The sequence below is a fragment of the Calidris pugnax genome, unplaced genomic scaffold (assembly GCF_001431845.1).
Source record: "Calidris pugnax isolate Ruff unplaced genomic scaffold, ASM143184v1 scaffold292, whole genome shotgun sequence".
Classification (NCBI taxonomy): Eukaryota; Metazoa; Chordata; class Aves; order Charadriiformes; family Scolopacidae; genus Calidris; species Calidris pugnax.
Genome location: NW_015091082.1, coordinates 738070 through 759878, shown reverse-complemented (window position 1 = coordinate 759878; position 21809 = coordinate 738070). Strand labels below are relative to the sequence as shown.

General features: G+C 52.8%; 1 protein-coding gene across 2 annotated transcripts in view; it reads right to left on the bottom strand.

Annotated features, from left to right (window-relative positions):
- Positions 1 to 21809, bottom strand: part of CFDP1 (craniofacial development protein 1) — a 91672-nt gene that overhangs the window by 25761 nt on the left and 44102 nt on the right. Inside the window, exon 6 of one of the 2 annotated variants that reach the window (XM_014957388.1) lies at positions 1327 to 1387. The exons of the other annotated variant lie outside the window; for it this stretch is intronic. Coding sequence (XP_014812874.1) covers positions 1327 to 1387 — 61 coding nt within the window. The remainder of the gene's footprint in view (positions 1 to 1326; positions 1388 to 21809) is intronic. 2 annotated transcript variants of the gene reach the window in all.

Genomic DNA, 21809 nt, shown 5'->3' with positions numbered 1-21809 from the left:
GAACAGAGCCCTTCCCTGCAGGTGGGTTCTCCCAAAGCAGCCTGCAGCTCCTGCTGGTGCTTCATGGGGGAAGCTCACCCTCCTCCTCCTCCTCCTTCTCCATCTCAGAGGCCGGTACACGGCCTGGCTCTGCCTGCGGGCTCCTGGCACGGGCTGTTTCAACACAAAGCCTTGCCTTTGGGGCTCTGGCCACAGCAGCCAGCATTGGGGACGGTCTGGTGCACGTGTCCTCTGGCAGGTGATGCAGATCACCTACCTCCATGGACCTCAGGGATCTGGGAGGAAGGCCCTGTCCCTCCCTCCCCACCACTCCTACGGGATTGCTCTACTCCTTCAAGGACAAGTGGCCAGAAACGAGATGGGGGCGGATCTGAGGGAGAAGGTGGTGCTGTGGAAGGGCGCGAGACCAAGCTGTAAAACCCCAACAGTCACCAAATACCTACTTGAAATACAAAATCCAATCGGGTGGAATGCAGAAGCCCTGAGTTTTTCCCGCAGAGTGAAAGAACAGCTTACAAGAAAAATGCATTTCATGAGCTGCCCACTAAGCCGGTTACGTTTTCCCAGAGCTTAGCAAAGCACTTGTAGTGAAAACGCCACTTCTGATCTTATTATCCTTCCCTGCAGTGCACGTTATTAACTTTCTGTGTTATTTACAGCACCGCCATTTAGTTTTACGATACTTCCATTAACTTCATTGGAGTGAACGTTGCTGGATGCACACAATCAGCACCCAGCGCTGCCATAATCTTTAAGGCACCTTTGCCAGCTGTTCTGGGTTTGCATATATCTTTACGTGGGAGGAGGGAGGACAGAGGCAGCTGGAACATGTCATTTGAAGAACGGAACAAAAAACATACCTCCCAATTTGAAAGTTTTTTTTTTTTAAAAAAAAACAAAACCCAACAAACAGGTCAAAGGCAATTGGGTTTCCTCATGGGAGCGCAGCATTAGACCGGGAGGGTCTAATTAGGACAGGAGGGAAAATAAAGCCCAGCCAGACTCTACTTGAGCTGGCCTTGAAGAGCTCATGAGGTTGTTAGCGGAGAGCAGTAGGTGCTTGCAGACCTACCTGTCCCCCTGTGGTACCTACAGCAGCCACCGGCTTTATGTGTCCCTGGAATAAATCCTGAAGAAATGCCAGGGGTTTGCTGGACTCTGCAGCAGGTGATGGAGTTCCTACACGTATAGGAAGTGGTGGGCTACTACCAGGTAAAGTCCCCCTTACCCGTCTTTGCCTCGGTTATGGATCGCCAGCTCCTCCACAATCCCCTCCTCCTCCTTGAAGTTCTCCCAGTCCAGTTTAGATTTCTCCAGCGTGCTCATCTTCTGCTTTTTGGAGCCGATCTTCCCCAGGAGGCTGCTCATGCCGCTCGGCCTCTTCACCCTGACGGAGAGAAGGAAGGGAACGTTACTCAGATGTGGGGAGAGGGCGTCAAGCGAGCGGTGAAAAACAGAGCTGAGAAACGTCAGGAGAGCGGGGGCCTTGCTGGTGGCGAGCCACCTCCACTCAACAGATGGCCACCAACTCCAGGCAGCCTGCAAGGTCACACTTCCCGCAGATCCTGCTCCGCCGTTCCCTGGGAAGCAGCAGAGTTCATTACACACATATCTCAAGTTGTCCCTTTTTTTTTTTTTTTTTTTTTTTTTTTTTTGTGTGTGCATGTGTGTGTGAAAGGGCTTTTTCATTTATCTTCTGAAGAGAACAGAAAGCTTTCAGGCCAAAAGAGATCATTAAATCATCCAGTTTGACCCCTTGTATATACCCAGGCCAAGCCATTCCACTGATCACCTCTGTGCTAAGCCCGGTTCTTTGTCTCCGGTTTAAAGTGTTGTTTTCTGGAAGGGATCCAGGCTTAGTGCGTCACCAGCGCTGACAACACATCTAGGAATTAACCGTTTCGCTGGTGTCGACACGCCTGTTCTCAAATGGATTTGGTCTAGCTTGAGGTCCTGGTGGAACTGCTGCTCCTTACTCGGAACCTAAGGCTCATTTCCCACCCCGTTCAGCAGGAGGAACCACCTTGGTCTTTCATCTCCTTCTTCTTAGAGGACCGAAATCCCACCAGCGTGGCGGGGCCCCCGCGTCTCCCCTTTTGTGCTGGGAAATGCACACAGAGGCAGCGGGGTCAGCCGGGTTGCCCTCCGAGGAAGAACAATTCTCAGGGCTAGGAACCCGTAAAACAAACTCCTATTAACCCCTTCTTAAACCCACCCCCTCCCAAGGAGAGGGGAGCAAACAGCATCCCATTGAACTCTGGTGTTTACACACATTCCAGAGATAACTTCAGGTCTGCAGGGCCTTTGCCTCTGCAAGAAGCCGGAGAGGAAATGATTCTCGTTCCTGAGAGATGGAGGAATTTGGGGAACGGGGAGGGGGGCAGAGGGGGGAGGAGGTAGGGGGCCAAGGAAGGCAGCCAGGTGAGCTCGGCAGACGGCTCTCCCATCTCTCCTGCCCAGGGGTAGCCGCTCTGGGGAACGCATCCAAAGCTGTCCTTATCGCATCGTTAGCATGGTTTATGCTTCCATAATTTGCAAGCCTCTAAAGGAAAATAATTCCGCAGTTTATATGGAATTAGATCAAAGAAAAGAACATCTTTGTAAGCCTCAGTCAGAAGATTCTCAATGCAAGAATGGCTGGGATGGTCTCTTGGGGTTGCAGCTTCCTGACATAGATACATTTGGGCTACCAACCCTGGATTAAGGGCATCTTGGCAGGACAAAGCTGCCTGCCCTTCCTCATACTGCCCAGCCAGAGGAGCAGAAATACCCTCTTTTTTCTTTCAGTCCCTGCCCACTGCTGGAGAACGTGCCAACAGCCCACGCTGGTCACTCTGCGGGGACACAGAGCAAGCTGGATGCTCTTTTATTCTCCTTCAGCCCTGAACGTCTCATCACGATCACACAATAAACCCTTGATCCTCATTCAACCTGCGATTCTCTCTTATTTTTCATGACATGATGGCTCCTAGTATCCTTATCTGCCAGCAGCTGGAAAAATGGTGAAAGGGAGGGGGGCAAAATGTGCAAAGATGGTCTCGGCAGAAGATAAAACCGGAGCGATTCGGTTCCCACACCTGGCTATCCATCCACGACTTCATGTGAGCCTTGCACAACCACCAAACCCAGTATCAGATGCAAGGGAGTGGGAGGAGAGGAGACAGGACAAGTAAGAAGGCAAAACCGAAGAAAATATTGGGCAAGCGTGCCCTGTGGCAGTCCCTGCCCAGCCTGGAAGGCAGGGCCTGCTCCTCCTGCCTGATATTTGCTTACGCTGCACCGGGAGACCTCGGGTTTTAGGGAGGGACTTAAAGTAAAGATGCTCTGAGACAGATCTAGAGAAGGGCTACGGCTGATCCAGCTGGCAACGCTCCTCGCCCCCCAGCCTGGCAGGCAGAAGGTGTTTAAATTAACACAAGGTATTCAAGAACTTATTTCTCTGAATGCGCTTCACAGAATCACAGAATGACATGGGGTTGGAAGGGACCTCTGGAGATCATCTCCTCCAACCCCCTGCCAGAGCAGGGCCACCCAGAGCAGGTCCCACAGGAACGTGTCCAGGTGGGTTTGAATGTCTCCAGAGAAGGAGACTCCACCACCTCCCTGGGCAGCCTCTGCCAGGGCTCTGCCACCCTCACAGCAAAGAAGTTCCTCCTCATCTTTAGGTGGAACTCCTTATACTCAAGTTTGTGCCCATTTCCTCTTGTCCTATCCCTGGGCACCACTGAAAAAAGACCGTCCCGTTCCTCTTGACACCCACCCTTGAAGTATTTATAGGCGTTGATCAGATCCCCCCTCAGCCTTCTCTTCTCCAGACTCAAAAGACCCAAGTCCCTCAGCCTCTCCTCGGAAGGGAGAAGCTCCAAGCCCCTCATCATCCTTGTAGCCCTCTGCTGTCCCCTCTCCAGCAGTTCCCTGTCCTTCTGGAACTGGGGAGCCCAGAACTTAACTTTCCAGACTCACTTGTGCTTACAATTCTGCCTCCCTTTGAAGTGGGAGAAGGAGGAGTGTAGAAATTAGGGGGTCCCATTGTCCCTAGATGTCTCCTAAATGGTTTTGGGTGCAAAAAACCCTGATGGCCTAAGAACCATCTCACCTGTTGAAGCACACTCACAGCAAACCTGCCATCTGCCAGGCCTTCGTGGGTGGGAGCCTCAGGCCGCTGCTCTACAGACCCTGCAAAAAGGCAGAGCACACACCTGGAAAACCCACTTGAAGCCATTTCAGGATCTCTCCTGGCTGCTGGAGGTATCCCTGCCCCACAGACAGAGCAACAAAGCAGGTTCAGGCAGGCTCGCACACGTCGAGACTGGTGTCTTTTCGACTGAACCTTGGGAAGAGCTGGGTTGGGGCAGGGGTTGGGCTCCAGCACACGTCCCCGCACGAAACACAGCCCGGGACACGCTGACGGGCAACCGCCATCCCCAAACCAGAGCGGAGGACATCCATGAGCAAAAGGAACCAAAGGCAAGGTGGTTGGTGGCCAGGGGTGAGAGCAGAGGCAGTGATGGGCTTCACAGAGGGGACTGCAGAACAGGTGAAGGTCAGTCCTCACACATATTTTCTCCCATGGGAATTCCTGGCATAAATTAACGACCTTTGCATGCACACATCCATCTGTAAGAGTGCTCAAGGCCTCTCCACAGAGGGGACTGCAGAACAGGTGAAGGTCGGTCCTCACACATCTTTTGGGAATTCCTGGCATAAATTAATGACCTTCACATGCACAAGGCCTCTTCTCTTGGCCACGGATCTCAGGAACATCCCTTAAAAGATACAATTCACCCCACGTTTGAAGCTACAGAGTCTAGGTTGATGGACCTCCATCAAAGGCTTCTGGATAGCCACAAGGATACTTGCAAGTCAACGGTCCCTTCAAGGCAAGGGAACCTAACGAAGCAGGGCAGGCTGCGTCACACCCTTGTGTTGATGACTGCTCCAAAAATACTGCTAATATCTGGTGTCAGCCACACGCTGGAGGAGGGTCCTGGGCTGAACAACCTGGCTCTGCTCCTGTTTGGCCAATTCTGTGCTGCTTGAAGCAGGACCAAGCCCGGGCCGGGCACATGCTGAAGGACATGTTGGAGTCTGTTGCTGAGGCTTCACTCCGCGCTGAGCCTTTCATCACCCTGAATAAATCCAACAGCAAACCTGGGGGTGGGAATTCCTACGCTGGTGCCAAAATGAAGTAAATGAGAAACATTAAAGTCCAATTAAAAACTTGCTTGGCCTTAAATGCCTCATCTGTTTAAAAAGCAAGTAAAGGGGCCTGATTAATTGCATTCAGTGCCAACAAGAGGAATTATTACCCTTTTTGTACTCATTAAGGGTATCTGCTGTGGCATCTTTAATCACTAAGGCATTTAAAAGAGAGAAAGTAATTTGCTAAGACATAATGGATCCCGGGGATGAGAATCAGGACAATCGCCTATTTAGGACACAAAGACATGCTCTCACTTTCCACCATTAAGAAGCACGGCTGGAATCAGCCACCGAACCAGCAAATAAGCCTGTTGGTGAGCTCTGCCCGGGCTGGGGGACTCCCCGGGGCCCACCTAGTGCCTTCAGGTGCCTTCAAGACAAGGACCATGCCTGTGCATCACCCCAGAGGGACAGACAGAGAGCCCAGGGCTCCTCGTTGTCCCACCATAGGTGAACACACTCCGTGTTCCTGTCCCTAACTACGAAGCTCCTTTCCATCCCAGTGCGAGCCCGCAGCCCAGCCAGGCCCTGGGAGAGCCGCTGCCGTACCGATGGTGAACTGTCACTGTCACACCTAATCCCAGCTGTCTCCTAACATGAAGGTCAGCAGCGTCTGGGAAACACATGCCCACCTCTGAGAGGCAGACTTCATCACCCACGCTTTGGAAAATGATCTTCCAGCGGTAGGAGAAGAGGGCTACAAAGGTCTCACAGCGCATCCCGCCAGTTCCTCTCCCACCCACCCGGAGATGGGTGCTCTGAGGGCTTCCTGGCACCAACCCCACACTCACCAGAGGTTTCAGTGCTTCATCAGCCTTTCACTTATCTAAGTTTTCCCCAATGACTACATTTCCTTGCTCAGCCTATGACTCGTTATCTTCTTCCTAGTAGCTACTAAGAACAGATCATTCCCTCACTTTTAGCAGCAGCCTTTTATGTCTTTGAAAGCTTTTCATATCCACCCCCTTGCTCAGCTCACTCTTTCCTAGACTAAACAATCCCGGGTCCTTTCGAGCTTTTCTCATTCCTCAGGGTTTCCAGCCCTCTGACCGCTCTCCCTGCATTCTCTGCTATTGGCCCACATCTTCCTCCAAACCCAGCATCCAAAACGGGGAAGAAAGGGCTCCGGCCGTGGCTTTACGGGCACCGGGAGCAGGGGGAATACTTGAGATGCCTTTGGGAAGCACGCAGCTCCTTACACGGCCCCCCGTGACGTCTGCCTTTTTCACAACCGTGTGACAGCGTTGACTCATGTCGAGCCTGTGATTCACTGCCATTTCTGTCCGCGCCGCTGCCGCCAGAGCCAGTTATTTCCTTCCTTGGTTGCTACAGATGATGATTGCACTGGTCCTTCTGAGCTCTTCCTCCCGTTTGCCCTCCTGTTTCCCTCCACACGGCGGACCTCGGATGTCTCCGCAGATCGGCCTCTCCGTAACACCCACGTCACGTCGCCGTTGGGGAAGAGTAACGCTGGGGAAAGTACCTCCTGTTTCTGTGCAATACCAACGGAGACCATTTAGCAGCTGAAGCAGCACCAGTTGGCCAACGAGATCAAGCTCATGGCCAGAAGCAGGGTCAGACTGCAGGAGGACCTGTGATGGTTCGTGATGTCTGGTTCCAATCAACAAAGGGTGCCCAAAGATGGTGAGGGGTCTGGAGAATAAGTCTTATGAGGAGAGGCTGAGGGAACTGGGGGTGTTCAGCCTGGAGAAGAGGAGGCTGAGGGGAGACCTTATTGCTCTCTACAACTCCCTGAAAGGAGGGTGTAGAGAGGTGGGGGCTGGTCTCTTTTCTCAAGTCACAGGCGACAGGACAAGAGGAAATGGCCTCAAGTTGCGCCAGGGGAGGTTCAGGCTGGATATTAGGAAAAATTTTTTCACTGAAAGGGTTCTCAGGCATTGGGATGGGCTGCCCAGGGAGGTGGTTGAGGCCCCATCCCTGGAGGTGTTCAAAAGCCGGGTTGATGTGGTGCTGGGAGGTGTGGTTTAGTGATGATGCTCCTTGTTTGTTGTGTGGGTGTCTATTTTTGTCAGTTAGGTTGACGGTTGGACAAGATGATCTTTAAGGTCCCTTCCAACCTAGAGGATTCTGTGATTCTGTGAAAGGATATCTCCTCATGTGTTGATCACGGAGCCAGCAGTGTCCCCAGCTCCAGCCCAACAGCCACCCTTGGGGATGATAAACCCTCTGTTTCTCCGTGGGAGCATGCAATCCACAGACCCTGCGCCGCTTCTCCATCCGCCTTGTACCATCCTCCTTCTCATGGGTAACAACAGCTTCTGCCGCAGGGAGGTCCCACTCGTGTCTCCTAGCAATACTTTTAAGAAGGGCTTGATTGGCAAGAAACAAACGCTCAACACAAAAGAGGATGTGACTGATGTTTGGCTAACACCCCGCTCCCTCACCCCTCCTCTTGTTATGGCACATTTTGGGGAAACAGCGTGAGCAAACGCACTGCAGAGGACAGTTACTGACTTCACAAACCATGAGTGAGATGCTAGTTTTCGTGAGATGCTTGATTAAATCCAGCCCCTTGAGCCCCTGTTTCACAGGGTGTCCAATAACCCACTTTGTCAACGAGGATCTTGTGACAAAGCGGCTGCTGCAAGACTTGGACCAAGAAACCCACTGTTTTAGACGATGCTGATTCTACTAAAGCATCCTGAACACTCTGCAGGTACTTGGTGGGAGAGACAAGACTACAGAGCAGGACATCTTCTCTGGCCTCAACACAGGCTTTTGCACCTCCCAGAGCAGACAATTTGGTGCCGGCACTCTCTCACCTTCCAACACACAGCCAAAACATCTGGTGACCCTCCATGAGGTGCTGTGGAACAACCTTTCTTTTTGCAGAAATAAATCTGGTCTCACAAAGATGACACGATTTCATCAGAAGGAAATCATGCCAGGCAAGGAGAGAACCCGTATCTCCCACCCCGGCCAAAGAAATCACCTTTACCATTAAAAAAGGCAATTTACACCTACTACCTAAAAATCCACTCTCGAGGAAGGTTCAGAACCAGGATGGATAGTTTTTGGTGTGCGTTAGATGATGAGACCATTGCAATGGGCAAGGGCACTTACACTGACTGGCATAAGAGGACAAGCAGGAGACATCTGCTCGCAGGTCATTCAGCACAACGGCTTTGCAAATCTTCAAGCAGAAGAACCCAACCCAAAAATAAGCTATAACATGATCGGCTTCCCTGCTGGCTGCCTGCAACACAGAGCAGCACGTCAGATCCCACCATAAGAACAGGATGCTGGTGAGTAAATGTCACTGAGTGCAGAAAGATGGCATCTCAAGGCCACGCAGACCTGAAGGCACCACTTTCATCATCCCGGGCTGCATCCCCAGCCCCATGGCCAACAGGGTGAGGGATGGGGAGATTCTGCCCCTCTGCTCCGCTCTGGGGAGATCCCCCAAGTGGTCCCTCCAGCTCTGGGGTCACCAACAGCAGGACATGGACCTGTTGGAGCAGGGCCAGAGGAGACCATGGAGATGCTGGAGGACAGGCTGTGAGGACAGGCTGTGAGGACAGGCTGAGAGAGTTTGGGGGTTCAGCCTAGAGAAGAGAAGGCTCTGGGGAGACCTTCCAGCCCCTTCCAGTCCCTCCCCAGGAAAGCTGGGGAGGGACTCTGGATCAGGGAGAGGAGCCCTAGGAGGAGGGGGAAGGGTTGGACACTGAAAGAGGGGAGATGGAGCTGAGATGTGGGGAAGAACTTGTTTGGTGGGAGGGTGGTGAGAGCCTGGCCCAGGTTGGCCAGAGAAGCTGGGGCTGCCCCATCCCTGGAAGGGTTCAAGGGCAGGTTGGAGGGGGCTTGGAGCAACCTGGTGTGGTGGGAGGTGTCCCTGCCCAGGGCAGGGGGTGGCACTGGGGGGGCTTCAAGGTCCCTTCCAACCCAAACCACTCCATGATTCTATGATGATCAAGCCCTGACTCCCTTGCAGCCCCCCTCCTGCCCAGCTCCCTGTCCCACTGGACATGTCCTCGCAGCGATGGCAGGTCTGTTCCTGTCACCCCAAGCGCTGTGATGACAGGGGGACGCAGGTGAGAAACTCTGCCCCTCGGCAGAGAGAAGAGCAGAAGGTTTTGTAAATAGTAATATCTATTCCTGCCACGAACCGCTGTAAAGCTGAATAGTTTCCTTAACGGCAGGAAATGGTTCTCATACAAACTAACCACAGCTGGGCAACTGCTGCAGCCAGTAAATACTTTCATTTCAATAAAGTGGAAGATTCCTGCCCAGCGCACCACGGATCACCCGCCCCGCTCTCCTCCCTGCCATCAGCCACGTGCACGGGTGTGTGAGAGACGTCGCACGAGGAGGAGGTACGCAGAGACCTGGCTGGTGGCCCGTGGCCCAGCTCTGCTCTTCACTCCCAGCCTCTCCAGATCATCTTCCTCGATGGAGGAGCAAAAATGCTGGTAGGAAGGCAGAGGGGCACACGGGAGGGAGGGAGGGAGGGAAGCACGGTGCCATCTGCTCCTCAAGGTCAGGGTGGTCTGGATGGATGGAGCAAGTGGCAGCAGAATGATGGAGCCCCGTTATCACCAGCTTGCAGGAACCTCCCCCAGAACAATAAAATAGGTCCTTCTCTCCAGACCCTAAAACTGAGCAGCTCTTCCCATCCCTTACTCTGTGTAACCAGCCGAGGACAGAAAAATCTCCAGCTGAGGACAGAAAAATCTCCAGCCAAGGACAGAAAACTCTCCCAGGCCAAACCCAACTGCGTTTCTTTTTTTGATTTTCCCCACTTGGCATCATTTCCTCAGTGGGCACTGGGATGGATGTGGAGAGCAGCCCAGCTTGTTCTCAGCCCTGCCTGTCACAACAGGTATTCAAAAAAAAAAACAAACAAGAAAGCCTCCCTGACGCCAAACAAACAAACATTGAAATCCCAGGTGGGAAAAAAAAAAATAAATAAAAGGCGAGTGAGGAGGAAATGAAGATAAAGGGCAGGGTGGATGCTGCTGGAGGGCTGGCAGGGTGGTGATGACCCTGTTTGGAGGGCAGCAGCCAGGACTGAGCAAACGTGGGGCAGGAAGAGGATCAGGACTGCCTGACTCCTGCTGCCCGGCTGGGGCAGTGGTGCCTGTCCATATGCTCTGCTTGCTGAGCTGGTGGCAGATACTCAGCATTTATACCCTAAATCCCACATAAATTGAGCCAAAGAACCTGCCTGAATAGCTCTAGGAGCAGCAGTGATTTTTATAAACCCGTATCTTTGTAGTGAGGATTGTAAAGCTTCCCACACTGCATGCACCACACCACATGTGGAAAAACAGCCACGACTGGGACACAACCCATTTGGTGGTGCCAGGGGGCACGACGGAGAGGGCAGCTCCATCCAAAGGCAGCAAGAGACGCAAATACACTGGTGAAATACAATTATCATGTAGAAGGCAGCTGATCTCCTTCTCTGGAGACATTCCAACCCCACCTGGACACGTTCCTGTGCAACCTGCTCTGGGTGACCCTGCTTTGGCAGGAGAGTTGGACCAGATGATCTCCAGAGGTCCCTTCCAACCCTTCCAATCATTCTGTGATTGTGTGAACTGCCATGCGCCGGCAGCTCGGTGACCTGGCCGAGATGACACGGTTTCCATCGGCACGGAGAGGCAAGAGCAGATGCTCCAGAGCAAACAGCTGCATGGTGGTGCCTCAGCGAGGATCACTGCAGGCAGAGGCAGAGCTTGCCATGGGCACAGGGGTGCTGGATGTATTTGTGTCTAAATATAGTCAGTGGGGAACAGAGGTTTGTCACAGCGGAAAAAGCCATGTCACTCCCACCTCCCAGCAGCAGCGAGCAAGGGCCCACCAAAGGGCGACGTTCTGCTCTTCCAGCTACTGGTTTATGGCTGGATTTGTCATTAAATCAGTGCAGCGAGTTTCTACGGGCCTTTACAAGTTGCACAACGCTGCTTCCCTCCAGCAGAACACACCTCACCTTCAGGAGGGGAACAAGTGTCACGGTACCAGCTTAGGATCAGCAAAACCACCATGGCAGGTGGTGATTGCAGAGCATCACGCCAAGAACCCAGTCAATGAGATCTCTCCGCGATACCCCAATAATTTGTGCTCATCTCCACGTCATGCATCGGGCCGGAGGGGCATTTCCAAAGTGCAGGGCTGGAAAACCAGATCTAAGGGCTGCCTCGCTCCAAAACGGGACGGCACAGATGTGGGACCACCTTGTTCTCCAGTCCGCTTGCCAAACTGGGGGACAACCCAGGTGTAAATAGACAGTAATACTGCACATACATAAATAGAGTTATTCCAGGAATAAAACCAGAATTGGGTCTCTTTGTACACCTTGTACACCAAAAGGCAAATTTTTCTGAGCAGGGAAGAGATGGGATGCTTCGGTTCAGGAATGGCAGAGAGCAGTAACCCAAGGGCACAGCTTGGCCTTTCCTCAAGCAGGTCCCATCCTGTAGCACCCAGGTCTGCACCCACCTCTCTGGAGGACCCGGTTGAGAGGCTGGAGTCTCATTTCAGAGGATTTGGAGGACAAGAAGCACATCAGCTCTCAGGGAGCTGGCTGGCTCGGGCCGAGCCCCTGGCCTGCAGGTCCCCTTATCAGCAGGAAGGGCTCATTAGGGAACGGACCAGGGTTTCCTGCGCGGGACTGAACCCTTTGTGAAGGGACTGCTGCCATGGAGAACCCGCTTCCTAACAGCCAGAGGAAGCAAAATATTTTCCTTGGGCCTCTGAGACCGAGTTGCTATGGGGTGGTTGTCAACAAAATAAAGAGTTGCAGTTGTGGAGCTGGGCAGCACACACCACGCACGGGCTGTTACCGCGGGATAAAGGTGCTCCCAGCAGCATCCCTGCCTGCCCCCAGCGCCGGGGACAATTCCCAGTGGCATAAGGCCCCCTCTGTACCAGTAGGGCTGCAGCTGCCCCGCGGGCTGTACTGGCAGAACTATGTTAGCAAAAACAAAATCTCCCCTCCCCGCCCCTGACTCCTAATGAGTGTGACATTGTGCGGGGACCACGGCTCGCGCTGGCCCCTCTCCAGCCCCCAGCACAGACGGAGGCTGTTCCAGCAGCAGACTCTCCCAACCCATTTGCAGCGGGGCCCAGCCAAATTACGTTACAATCTCTGCGTATGGAGCTCAACAGGAGCTTAATTGAAAGAGCCGTAGCATTCAAATGACTTCTGGTGCTATGAAGACGTCGAGGACTCCCACCCAGCGCTACCCAGCCCTGCCTGGTGCTCGGCTGATGGGCAAGGACCTGTAGCTGGGGGCTCGGGCCACAGCCCAAGCTACACCCCCGTTAACTCAGCGCCGTGGCTGCGGCCCAACGCTGACCGAGTTGCCCCCTCCCAGCTGGGAACTGCAGCAGCTCCTCACATGAGCTCTCCTCCGCCCAGGGCATCCCTAAAATACAAACCCAGACCCTCTCCTGCCACCCCAGGGCCACTTCACGTGCACCCAGAACTCCCCAAATTCTCCCGATGGGGGTTCATCTGAACCTGCACAGCACTGCCTGCGTGTATTCTTTTCATTGAAAAAACATGTGCGCTCTTCACGTAGAGTTTACGTTGCTCTTCAGTGGCGTAAACATTTTGGGATAATAACGCGCCAACTTCAGATGGCTTTTGCTACACCAGCACGGAACCACCCCCCCCCTACCCCACCCCCAAGGGGGTTGGCTTTATTTCATTTGGTATCTTAGCGCTGCCACTGAGAAGTGGCAAGAAATGCCTTTTCTAAGGCTGTCTGCACCCTGTGCGTGTGTGCAGAGGGCGGGGGGGGGTAGATGTCACGTAGAGTTTACGTTGCTCTTCAGTGGCGTAAACATTTTGGGATAATAACGCGCCAACTTCAGATGGCTTTTGCTACACCAGCACGGAACCACCCCCCCCCTACCCCACCCCCAAGGGGGTTGGCTTTATTTCATTTGGTATCTTAGCGCTGCCACTGAGAAGTGGCAAGAAATGCCTTTTCTAAGGCTGTCTGCACCCTGGGCGTGTGTGCAGGGGGCAGGGGGGGGAAAGATACCCCCCTTCTACTCTTCTCATTTCTGATCCACTGGGCAGAAATCTGCAAAAATGCACATATAAACAAGTTACCATGGAGTTTACACTCCTCCGTGCCTGCGAGGCATCTCACACCCCGACAGCAGGCAAAGGGCAAAAGGTAAAAGCGAGAAGGCACGATGCTTTTTCGGCACCCACGTCTTAGCAGGTTGATGACCCGCAAGGTGCCAGAAGCTACGGCAAGTCGGTGGCTGTGGCACGGCACACGCTGGCTGGGCTACGGCTCGGGTCATATGCTGGAGTATTTGAGAGTAACACCCTGCGTTACGCCCATATTTAGCCATGGAAATAAGTGTGACTTGACTTGCAAACACTTGCAGCTCTCACTGACTTCACTGGGTTCAGTCGAGATGTTTCAAATCAAACAATAACGACCACAACTCTGGGCTGGGACCAAGCACAGACCGTTTTTCATCTTAAAAGGCATTTCTTTGAGAACACCCAGGGCCGCTAGAACTCACAGCGCTGGTGTTATTCCACCGCGCAACCTTAAAAAAGTTGACAGCTTTGTCTGCAAAATGACACAGATTAATTGGTGACCGATCCTTAAAAAAAAAAATTTTAAAAAAAGTTAGAAAAAAAACCTGCTGGCAAACAGAGGAGAAATTCTTCCTCTCTTCAGAGGCTGGTTCCTTCTGCCTTTGTCTAACAGCAGCTCTTTTGTTCGGGGTTTCAGTTGCGAGCAGCCCGGAGGTACGCGGGGAATGTCTTGGTGATGACGGGCCCTGCGGACTGGTGCGGGGACTGGGTTTTAATGGGCCGAGAAACCGCTTCCACATCAGGCCTAAGAACGTCCCGCTAATGGAATTGTTCCAGCACTAAAGGGATTTCAACGTGAATGGGGGCGGACGGCAGAGCAGCTGGTGCAGCTCCCAGGTTGCTCCTCACAGCACAGGGTGTCACGCAAGGAGGATCTCACCAACCCCCCCCAGCTGCTCCAGCCTGGAGAAAACAACCCCCAGTGTCCACCCCACCAGTGACGGAGAGTCCCTGGGACTCATAGACAGCCTTGGTCCTGATGAGCTTCCCACTGCATCAGATCTTTGATCAAAATGAGGTGAGAAAGGCAGGACAGAAGTAGGGAGGGATCCCTCCCCCCTCCTCCCCCAGCAATTAATCCGACAGCTTTAAGAATAGTTCTGATGAAAACAAATACACCGCCTTCCACCGGCAAATGTTTGCAAAGCTCAGCAGCCTCAGAGAGGGGAAAATTCCCGGGAAATTAAGTCAGGGTGAATGAGCATCAGGGCTCCCGAGCACAAACATGTCACTAGAGCTAGAGCCCGGCGGAGCAGTTGCTTTGCAGCGTCATCTGAGTTAATAAATAGCACTAATATAATATAATATAATATAATATAATATAATATCTGCCAGTGAAAAGCCTGGCCTGGCAGCATGTGGGGGGCAATAAACATTTAGGCACTGCTACAAGCAGCCATAAAACAAGAATGAGGGTTTGATCGCATTTAATTGCATTTGGGAAGGATAACATCACCGGGGTATCCATCACAATGACCTTCCCTTCCATGAAAGTGTCCCATCACAGATTAAGAGCTGGCAAAAGGATCCGGATCAAAGAGGGTACTTCAGGGGGTAAGGAACGGAGGGAAATACCCTAAAAGCTTTAAAGGTGTTGTCTGTAGAAAACCTGAAATCCAACCTCGGGTAAAATGGATGAAAGGACGAGCTTTTCTTCCCAACCACAACTTTCTAAGGCTGGTGGCTGCAGAAACAGCTCAGTAACAAACCAGAGGACAGCGCAGAGAGCACAAAACCTAAGAAACTAAGATTATCCCATGGTTTGGGTTTGTTGTTTTTGTTTTTTTCAGGGCTTGACTGAAGTGTTTTGAATGCCTGAGGCTGGCAAGGCTACCTCCCAGTGCCTGCCCGCTTTGGCAGCAGCCGCTTCAAAGAGCTGCCCTTCCCCTTCCCAGGGACCCACCTCACTAGAAATAGATTCCAAGTCCCCAGAGGAAGAAGATGGAAGCAGCTGAGTTCTCCCAGCCGCAAGCTGGGTTGTCATCCTCCAGCTGGAGACAGGCAGAGGGGTAAGAGCAAGGCTTCCCTTCCGCCCACGCCAAGCAGGAGGCTCCCAAACGGATTCTGCAGCCAACGTCCACCTCCCAAAAAGCTGCTTGGGAAGAAGCCACCGCTCTCCCTGAAGGTGGGGATTGCAACCCAGCGGGGCTCCCACTACCTCCTCCAGCAGCCCCCCGCAGAGGGGGATGGCGGGGCCAGGATTTTCATGACCCATCGTCTCTGGAATTCACGGCTGAGCGTCCCACAGGCTCTGCTTGGTACGAGGCCAGCGCCGATTCTCAAACCCTGCCTGACCCACCAGCTGCCGAGGGCAACCCAGCAGAGCGGGCATCACCCAGGGAGGAGAGGAGAGGCAGCGGGCTCTGATGAATGAACAGACAAATCCATTCCCATCCTCTTGGTTGGAGGGAGGAGGTCCAGGTCCCCGATTGTCCCAGTCAGCCTGAATGACCCGGGGCAGGTCATTGAGTCCCTTTTGTAGCAGGACTTTTGTCTGGGGAGGCAGGGAGCCGAGGAGGAGCAGCAGCGCGGAGCGAGGCAGGCAGGCTGCCAGCCCCGGGCTCAAAGTCCTTCAGGGAACTGTAACAGCGAGGCGGGTAAACGCATTAACCATGGGAACAGCTTCCCAAAGGATGTGGTGGATCCCAAATTGTAAGTCTTTCCATTGCAGAGTGGATGCCTCTTCCAGAAAGGCAGGCTGGAGTTCAACCGCAAGCGCTCGCAGGGAAACGCCACGACCCCAGCCAGGGCAGGAGCTGGGACCGGGTGCCCAAGCAGCCACTTCTGACCTTCCAGCTACAAACCTATGAAATCCCTGCCCTTTGCACACTCCCGTGGCAATTCAAGGCTTTTCTTGGCTTTCATGTCTCAACCAAGCCCAATTTTCAGCTGTCTCTGTGACCCCAGGCCAGAGAAATTCCCTTTGACCCGACCTGTTAAGCAATCCCTTAAACCTTCTCACCCCTCTACCTGGTTTTGTTTGGTTGTTTTTTAATTACACATCAGAACTCCCGGGGAAAGTTTCTCTGTGTCTTTGCTTCAGACCCTGTTCCCCCAGCACCAGTTTCTCGGTGAAACTCCCAGATGAGGACCAGTGAAAGGCTTGACAGCACACAGTACCCAAAGACCCACACTGCTGGAGACACCATCCCGCCTGCTTTTGGTTCCTCGAGGTTCACCAAGGCCAAGTGCAAGGTCTTGCACCTGGGTTGGGACAATCCCAAGCACAGATCCAGGCTGGGTGGGGAATGGATGGAAAGCAGCCCTAAGGAGAAGGGCTTGGGAGTGTTTGTGGATGAGAAGCTCCACTTGCCCTGGCAACATGCCTGGGCTGCATCCCCAGCCCCGTGGCCAGCAGGGAGAGGGATGGGGGGGTCTCTTCCCCTCTGCTCCACTCTGGAGAGACCCCCCCAGTGCTGCCTCCAGCTCTGGGGCCACCAACAGCAGAAGGACATGGAGCTGTTGGATGGGGCCAGAGGAGGCCCCGGAGATGCTGGGAGGGCTGGAGCCCCTCTGCTGGGAGGGGGGGCTGAGAGAGTTGGGGGGGTTCAGCCTGGAGAAGAGAAGGCTCCGGAGAGACCTTCCAGCCCCTTCCAGTTCCTCAAGGGGCTCCAGGAAAGCTGGGGAGGGACTCTGGATCAGGGAGGGGAGCCATGGGACAAGGGGGAAGGGTTTGACCCTGAAAGAGGGGAGATGGAGCTGAGCTGTGGGGAAGAACTTGTTTGGTGGGAGGGTGGTGAGAGCCTGGCCCAGGTTGGCCCGAGAAGCTGTGGCTGCCCCATCCCTGGAGGGGTTCAAGGGCAGGTTGGAGGGGGCTTTGGGCAACCTGGTGTGGTGGGAGGTGTCCCTGCCCAGGGCAGGGGGTGGTACTGGATGATCTTTAAGGTCCCTTCTAACCCAAACCATTCCATGTTTCTATTATTCCAGTGGTTTACAGTGAAGAATCCGCCTGCAAACAATTCTAATCACTTCAGAAGCTACTGTGAACAAAGGGGAAGAAAAATACATTTGAAAGGAGAAGAGAGGCAGGGATAACAGGGGAGGAGCAGGGATAACACATCATTTTACTGAAGTCCACCTAAACTAGCCTGTGCTCATCAGGAACCTGGAGCAGGCAGGTCCTGTGTCCCCTCCTGCCTGCAAACCACACCACAGGGCTTTCCAGCGCCAGGACCGGACGCTGCAAATAGCAAGGAGGTCACGCTGAACATCCCAGGAGACCAGCACGGAACAGGAAACTTTCTTCAGGAACAAAAAAAAAAATTCCCTCATCTGCCTCAATGGCAGTAATATTGGTACCAAGTGTTCTTGACGCGTTCCTGGACTTTAACCTGGCATTTCTGCAGGCCTGCTCTCACATCTCCGGCGGTGCTCAGCTGACCCACACCTGCACCTCGGTGGAAAGGTTTACTGTTATCACATACAAAACTGTTCCTCCTTTTCTTTTAGCTTTCTTACTGCTTTTGAATTTCTAGTTCTCTTCAGGATCTGCAATCAGAGATTTGAGGAGTCGGTTTATACCCAATAAGAAGTGACAGCCCCCCCCCAGGACGTCTCTTCTACGGCAGTTCTCCTTCTGAGACTCTTTTCCTTCCATTCCCAACCGAAACCATCTCCCTCTGCAGGAAAGTCCAAGCAGGGTAAAGCCTTGCCAAGGGAAGAAACTCTCCCATTATCCTCGTCCAAGAAAAGTGGCACAAAGGGGAAAAAAAATAAAGACCAGAAGGGATGGCTCGCATCCCTGGGTCATGGCAGGGAGCTGGAAAAGGCTCATCTCCAGGAGGACAGAGTGCCAGCACTTCTTTTTTTTTTTAACTTAGCAGCTGCAGAATTTAAGCTTTATTAAAAGCCTATTTTGCCCTTGCTGATGCAAAGGAAACCACCTCCCTCCTCTCCCCTCCCAAATAAAAAGCCAGAGTCTGCAGACAAACATCCTGTAATGTCACCTTAGAAAGAGGTGGCAACCTGACTCATCTCAGCGGGACGTGCAGCACGGAGCAGTTTTCTTTGACTTCAGGTTACAACTGGAATATACCACTCCCACGGCTGAGCCTTGCTTTGAGGTTTTATTATGAGCAATCCAACATACCTGCAATATGCTCTGATTACGAGCGTCTGGAGCAAGAAAGGCAGAGATAGGCAAGGAAAACAGGCAGGCTGGATTTTGAGGCTCCAGGCACTGCTCACCACCCCCCGTCTCCCACTTATTTGCAGCGCAGAAGCCCTCCCTCCCAGAGATCAGAAAATCCCCATTTCAACAGCCTTCCCACAATATATTTTCCTGTAACACAAACGAGAGGCCGCGTGATTTGTCAGGTCAGAGTAACAAGAGATGGAGAGCACTGAACCAGGTACCATTTACTAACCACTCTTCTCTCCAATGGCTGTTCTAAGCCTACCTCAATTTATAGATTAATCTGCTGGATCAGTAATTTAGGCCATTTGATGGTTAGCCTTTAGAAGCGCACGTTTCTGGGAAGGCTGAAAACCTGCTTGTGATTTACAAAATTGCTGTGGGGTCTCTAGTGGCTTGGGCACTTGTCAGAGGCAGGTGTTCTCCATTAGCCACATTCTCCCTTCCCTCCCCTCATCCAGGTTTAATCTCAGCAATGAAATACTAACTGCTCCTGCGGCAGTTACTCTGAAGCAGCAGAGCAAGCACGAGTCCTGTCCCCCTTCCCGTTTCTAGCCCGCTGTGTCCATCACTATGTGATATCAAGGCTTTAGGATGATGTACATCAACCAACTGGGGTGGGGGAGAACAGGACCAAAAAGCATCCAAATAATCTGCGCTCTCCCCACGCCCAGGGGAGGGTGTCCCGAGCCTCCCAGGACGAGGAACATTCCTCCCCTGCATCCTCCCTTGTGGAGGATGGTGCCAGGGGCTGGCCCAGCTGAATAAACTGGATAAAAGCAGGAATTGAAGAGGGAAAGAGCCAGCCTGCCCCTGTTGGCAGCTAGCCCCTCCTTTTGCCCAGCCCTTTCTGACTCCCACCTCATGCTTTTGCTCTCTTCCAGGCCTGGGTTGGGATTCCCTCCCGAATCTGGCAGCAAAGCTCTTTTAAAATGGCAGTGGGAATCCTTGCTAAGCAACGGGACTAACCCTCCTTCCTCCAACACCTCCAGAACCCTCCCGGAGCCGCCGTGTCTTTGCAAAGCAGGGCAGCGAGCGCTGCTTCCACCGCCTCTCGGCGGGGTACCTCTCATAACACAAAAGGAAGCTCCAGTCCCTCCGGGCTCAGATTTTTTTTTAATTTTCCAACCTGGGTAAACACAGGCAAACCCCCATTATTTGCATGCGCAGCAACTGGGACAAAGGCTCTGTGGCCAGGGAGGTGTCTAACCGGTGGTCCAGGCGTGCGGTAACACGTGTGCAATCCTAGAAATCCCCAGCTAAAAGAGACTTATCTCTAGGCTGACTCTGTGCCGCTTCCAAGTCTCGCTCCAAGTTTAAAAAGCAGCCTTTGTTGTTTGGAATATTACCATTTCAGAAAAAAAAACCCCACCCCTGCTCGGCCCCCCACCCCCAAAGGCTTGGTTTATAACCCAAAACATGGGCGCCTTAATACCAGAAGGTCAAAGCCCTCCAGTCATTAGGCAGATTATATTTAAGAGCCCGATGTGCAGCTGATCAGAGACTTATTCCTTACAGGATTGAAACGGCGAGACAGCGCACCTCAGCAAGCAATCTCCTTTAATAGTCAATTACCAGAGATGGGCTCCTCTGAGCTACAGATCACTGCAGACAAAAAAAAAAAAAAGCCAAGCCTGCACCACCATCAGCTTTCCTCTGCTTCTGCTATTAAATCAAGCCAGCTGATCCTCTCCTTCAGCCCACTGTTAACTGGCAAGACTGGGATGCATCTAGAAGTCACCCAGCAGTTTTATCTCAAGCAGGACAGTAATATTCTTGATAATAAGCAATTTTATTTTTTTTAGACAAGAGGGGGATTCAGAAGCCAAACGAAAACCCCTAACTTTTTCAATGCAAAGCCCGGTCTCTGAGCTTCTAATTAAACCAGGGTGAATGATGATCCTCCAGCAGCGACTCCCCTTGCAGACCCGAATACCTCACCCCACAGGGGCCGTGGCACATCTGGGAGAAGGAAAGAGCTAACTGAAGGCAGATTTGTGCAGCGCTGATGTGTTAGCGCCAGCCAAATGACAGAGGAGGGCAGGCCACCTACATCCAGCCACATGTGGGTTAACGAGCAGCGCCACGAGAACCAGAGCACCCACCCCAAATTTCCCAGGCACACAGGACATCGGCGTAACCAAGAGCACATGGGAGCTGGTCTCCAGAGCTGCCAACCCCAGCCTTCAAAAGCCATGAGTCAGCCTCCGCCCCCTCTCCAGTCGAGGTTAGCTTAAAAGCTAGACATTGCAGAAAAAGAAGCAAATCAGAAACAGTATTAATTTGTCTCCTCGTTTCTAAGCCTTAGGTGAAGCCAGCCAAGAGTGGCTGTACTTTCCTTCCAGCCATTAGAGGCGTAAAACTTTCTTTTCCACGCTCAAAAGCTGAGGTTCTTACCTGATCCCTTTCCCCCAGGACTCGAGCATTAGGAGGAAAACTTGCCAAATATTTTAAGACTTGGCGGTTCATTCAAAGCTAGCGTCCTCCCCTCCCACAATCAATCAAACGGGGAACTGGGTGACTGGGGATTTGCAGCAGGAGGCTTGTGCTAACTGGTGAAGAGGAGAGTTGTTGCCCACAACCCAGCCCAGAGAGTCTGATGGAAAAGTTTACGCCACCAAATCAGTGCTCGTCACCGAGTTCCCTTTGTAAGAGTTTCACCAAGGAGGCTGAAGACTTAAACCGTCACTTTGAGCGACCCTGTCGTGACCACAGACCGTGCGAATGACCCTCTAAAATCCCCTGTGCTGCAGGAGGTGCAGTGCCATGTCACGCTGCAGAAAAACAGGGTTACTAGCTCAATCCTTTGAAAAGCAGCAAAAGTGGGGCATGGAAGCTGTCGATACCCCCACAGAAACTGCAGAGATTGCAGAAAAACGCTCCTCTGATGCAACACGAACAACTATTGGACACAGCAGAGAGCAATAGGAAAGGGTCTACATGTCAAATTAGGGTTCCTCCACAAACACCTCTGCAGGCTGAAACCTGTCCCGGGGACTCTGATTTACACTCCTGTCTTGAAGAGCAGGGAGAACAAAGATGCCCAAAGCCTGGTGACGATGTGTGAGGAGGAATGGAAGCCGACTTTTTTTGAATCAAGAAATCACAGAATTGTCAGAGTTGGAAGGGACCTCTAGAGACCATCCAGTCCAACTCCCCTGCCAAAGCAGGGTTGCCCAGAGCACATCACTCAGGAGCATCCAGGTGGGGCTTGAAGATCTCCAGAGAAGGGGACTCCACACCCTCCCTGGGCAGCCTCTGCCAGGGCTCTGCCACCCTCACCCCAAAGAAGTTCTTCCTCAGATTGGAGTGGAACTTCCCATGGTCCAGCTTGTGCCCATTGCCCCTCGTCCTGTCACTGGGAACCACTGAAAAGAGTCC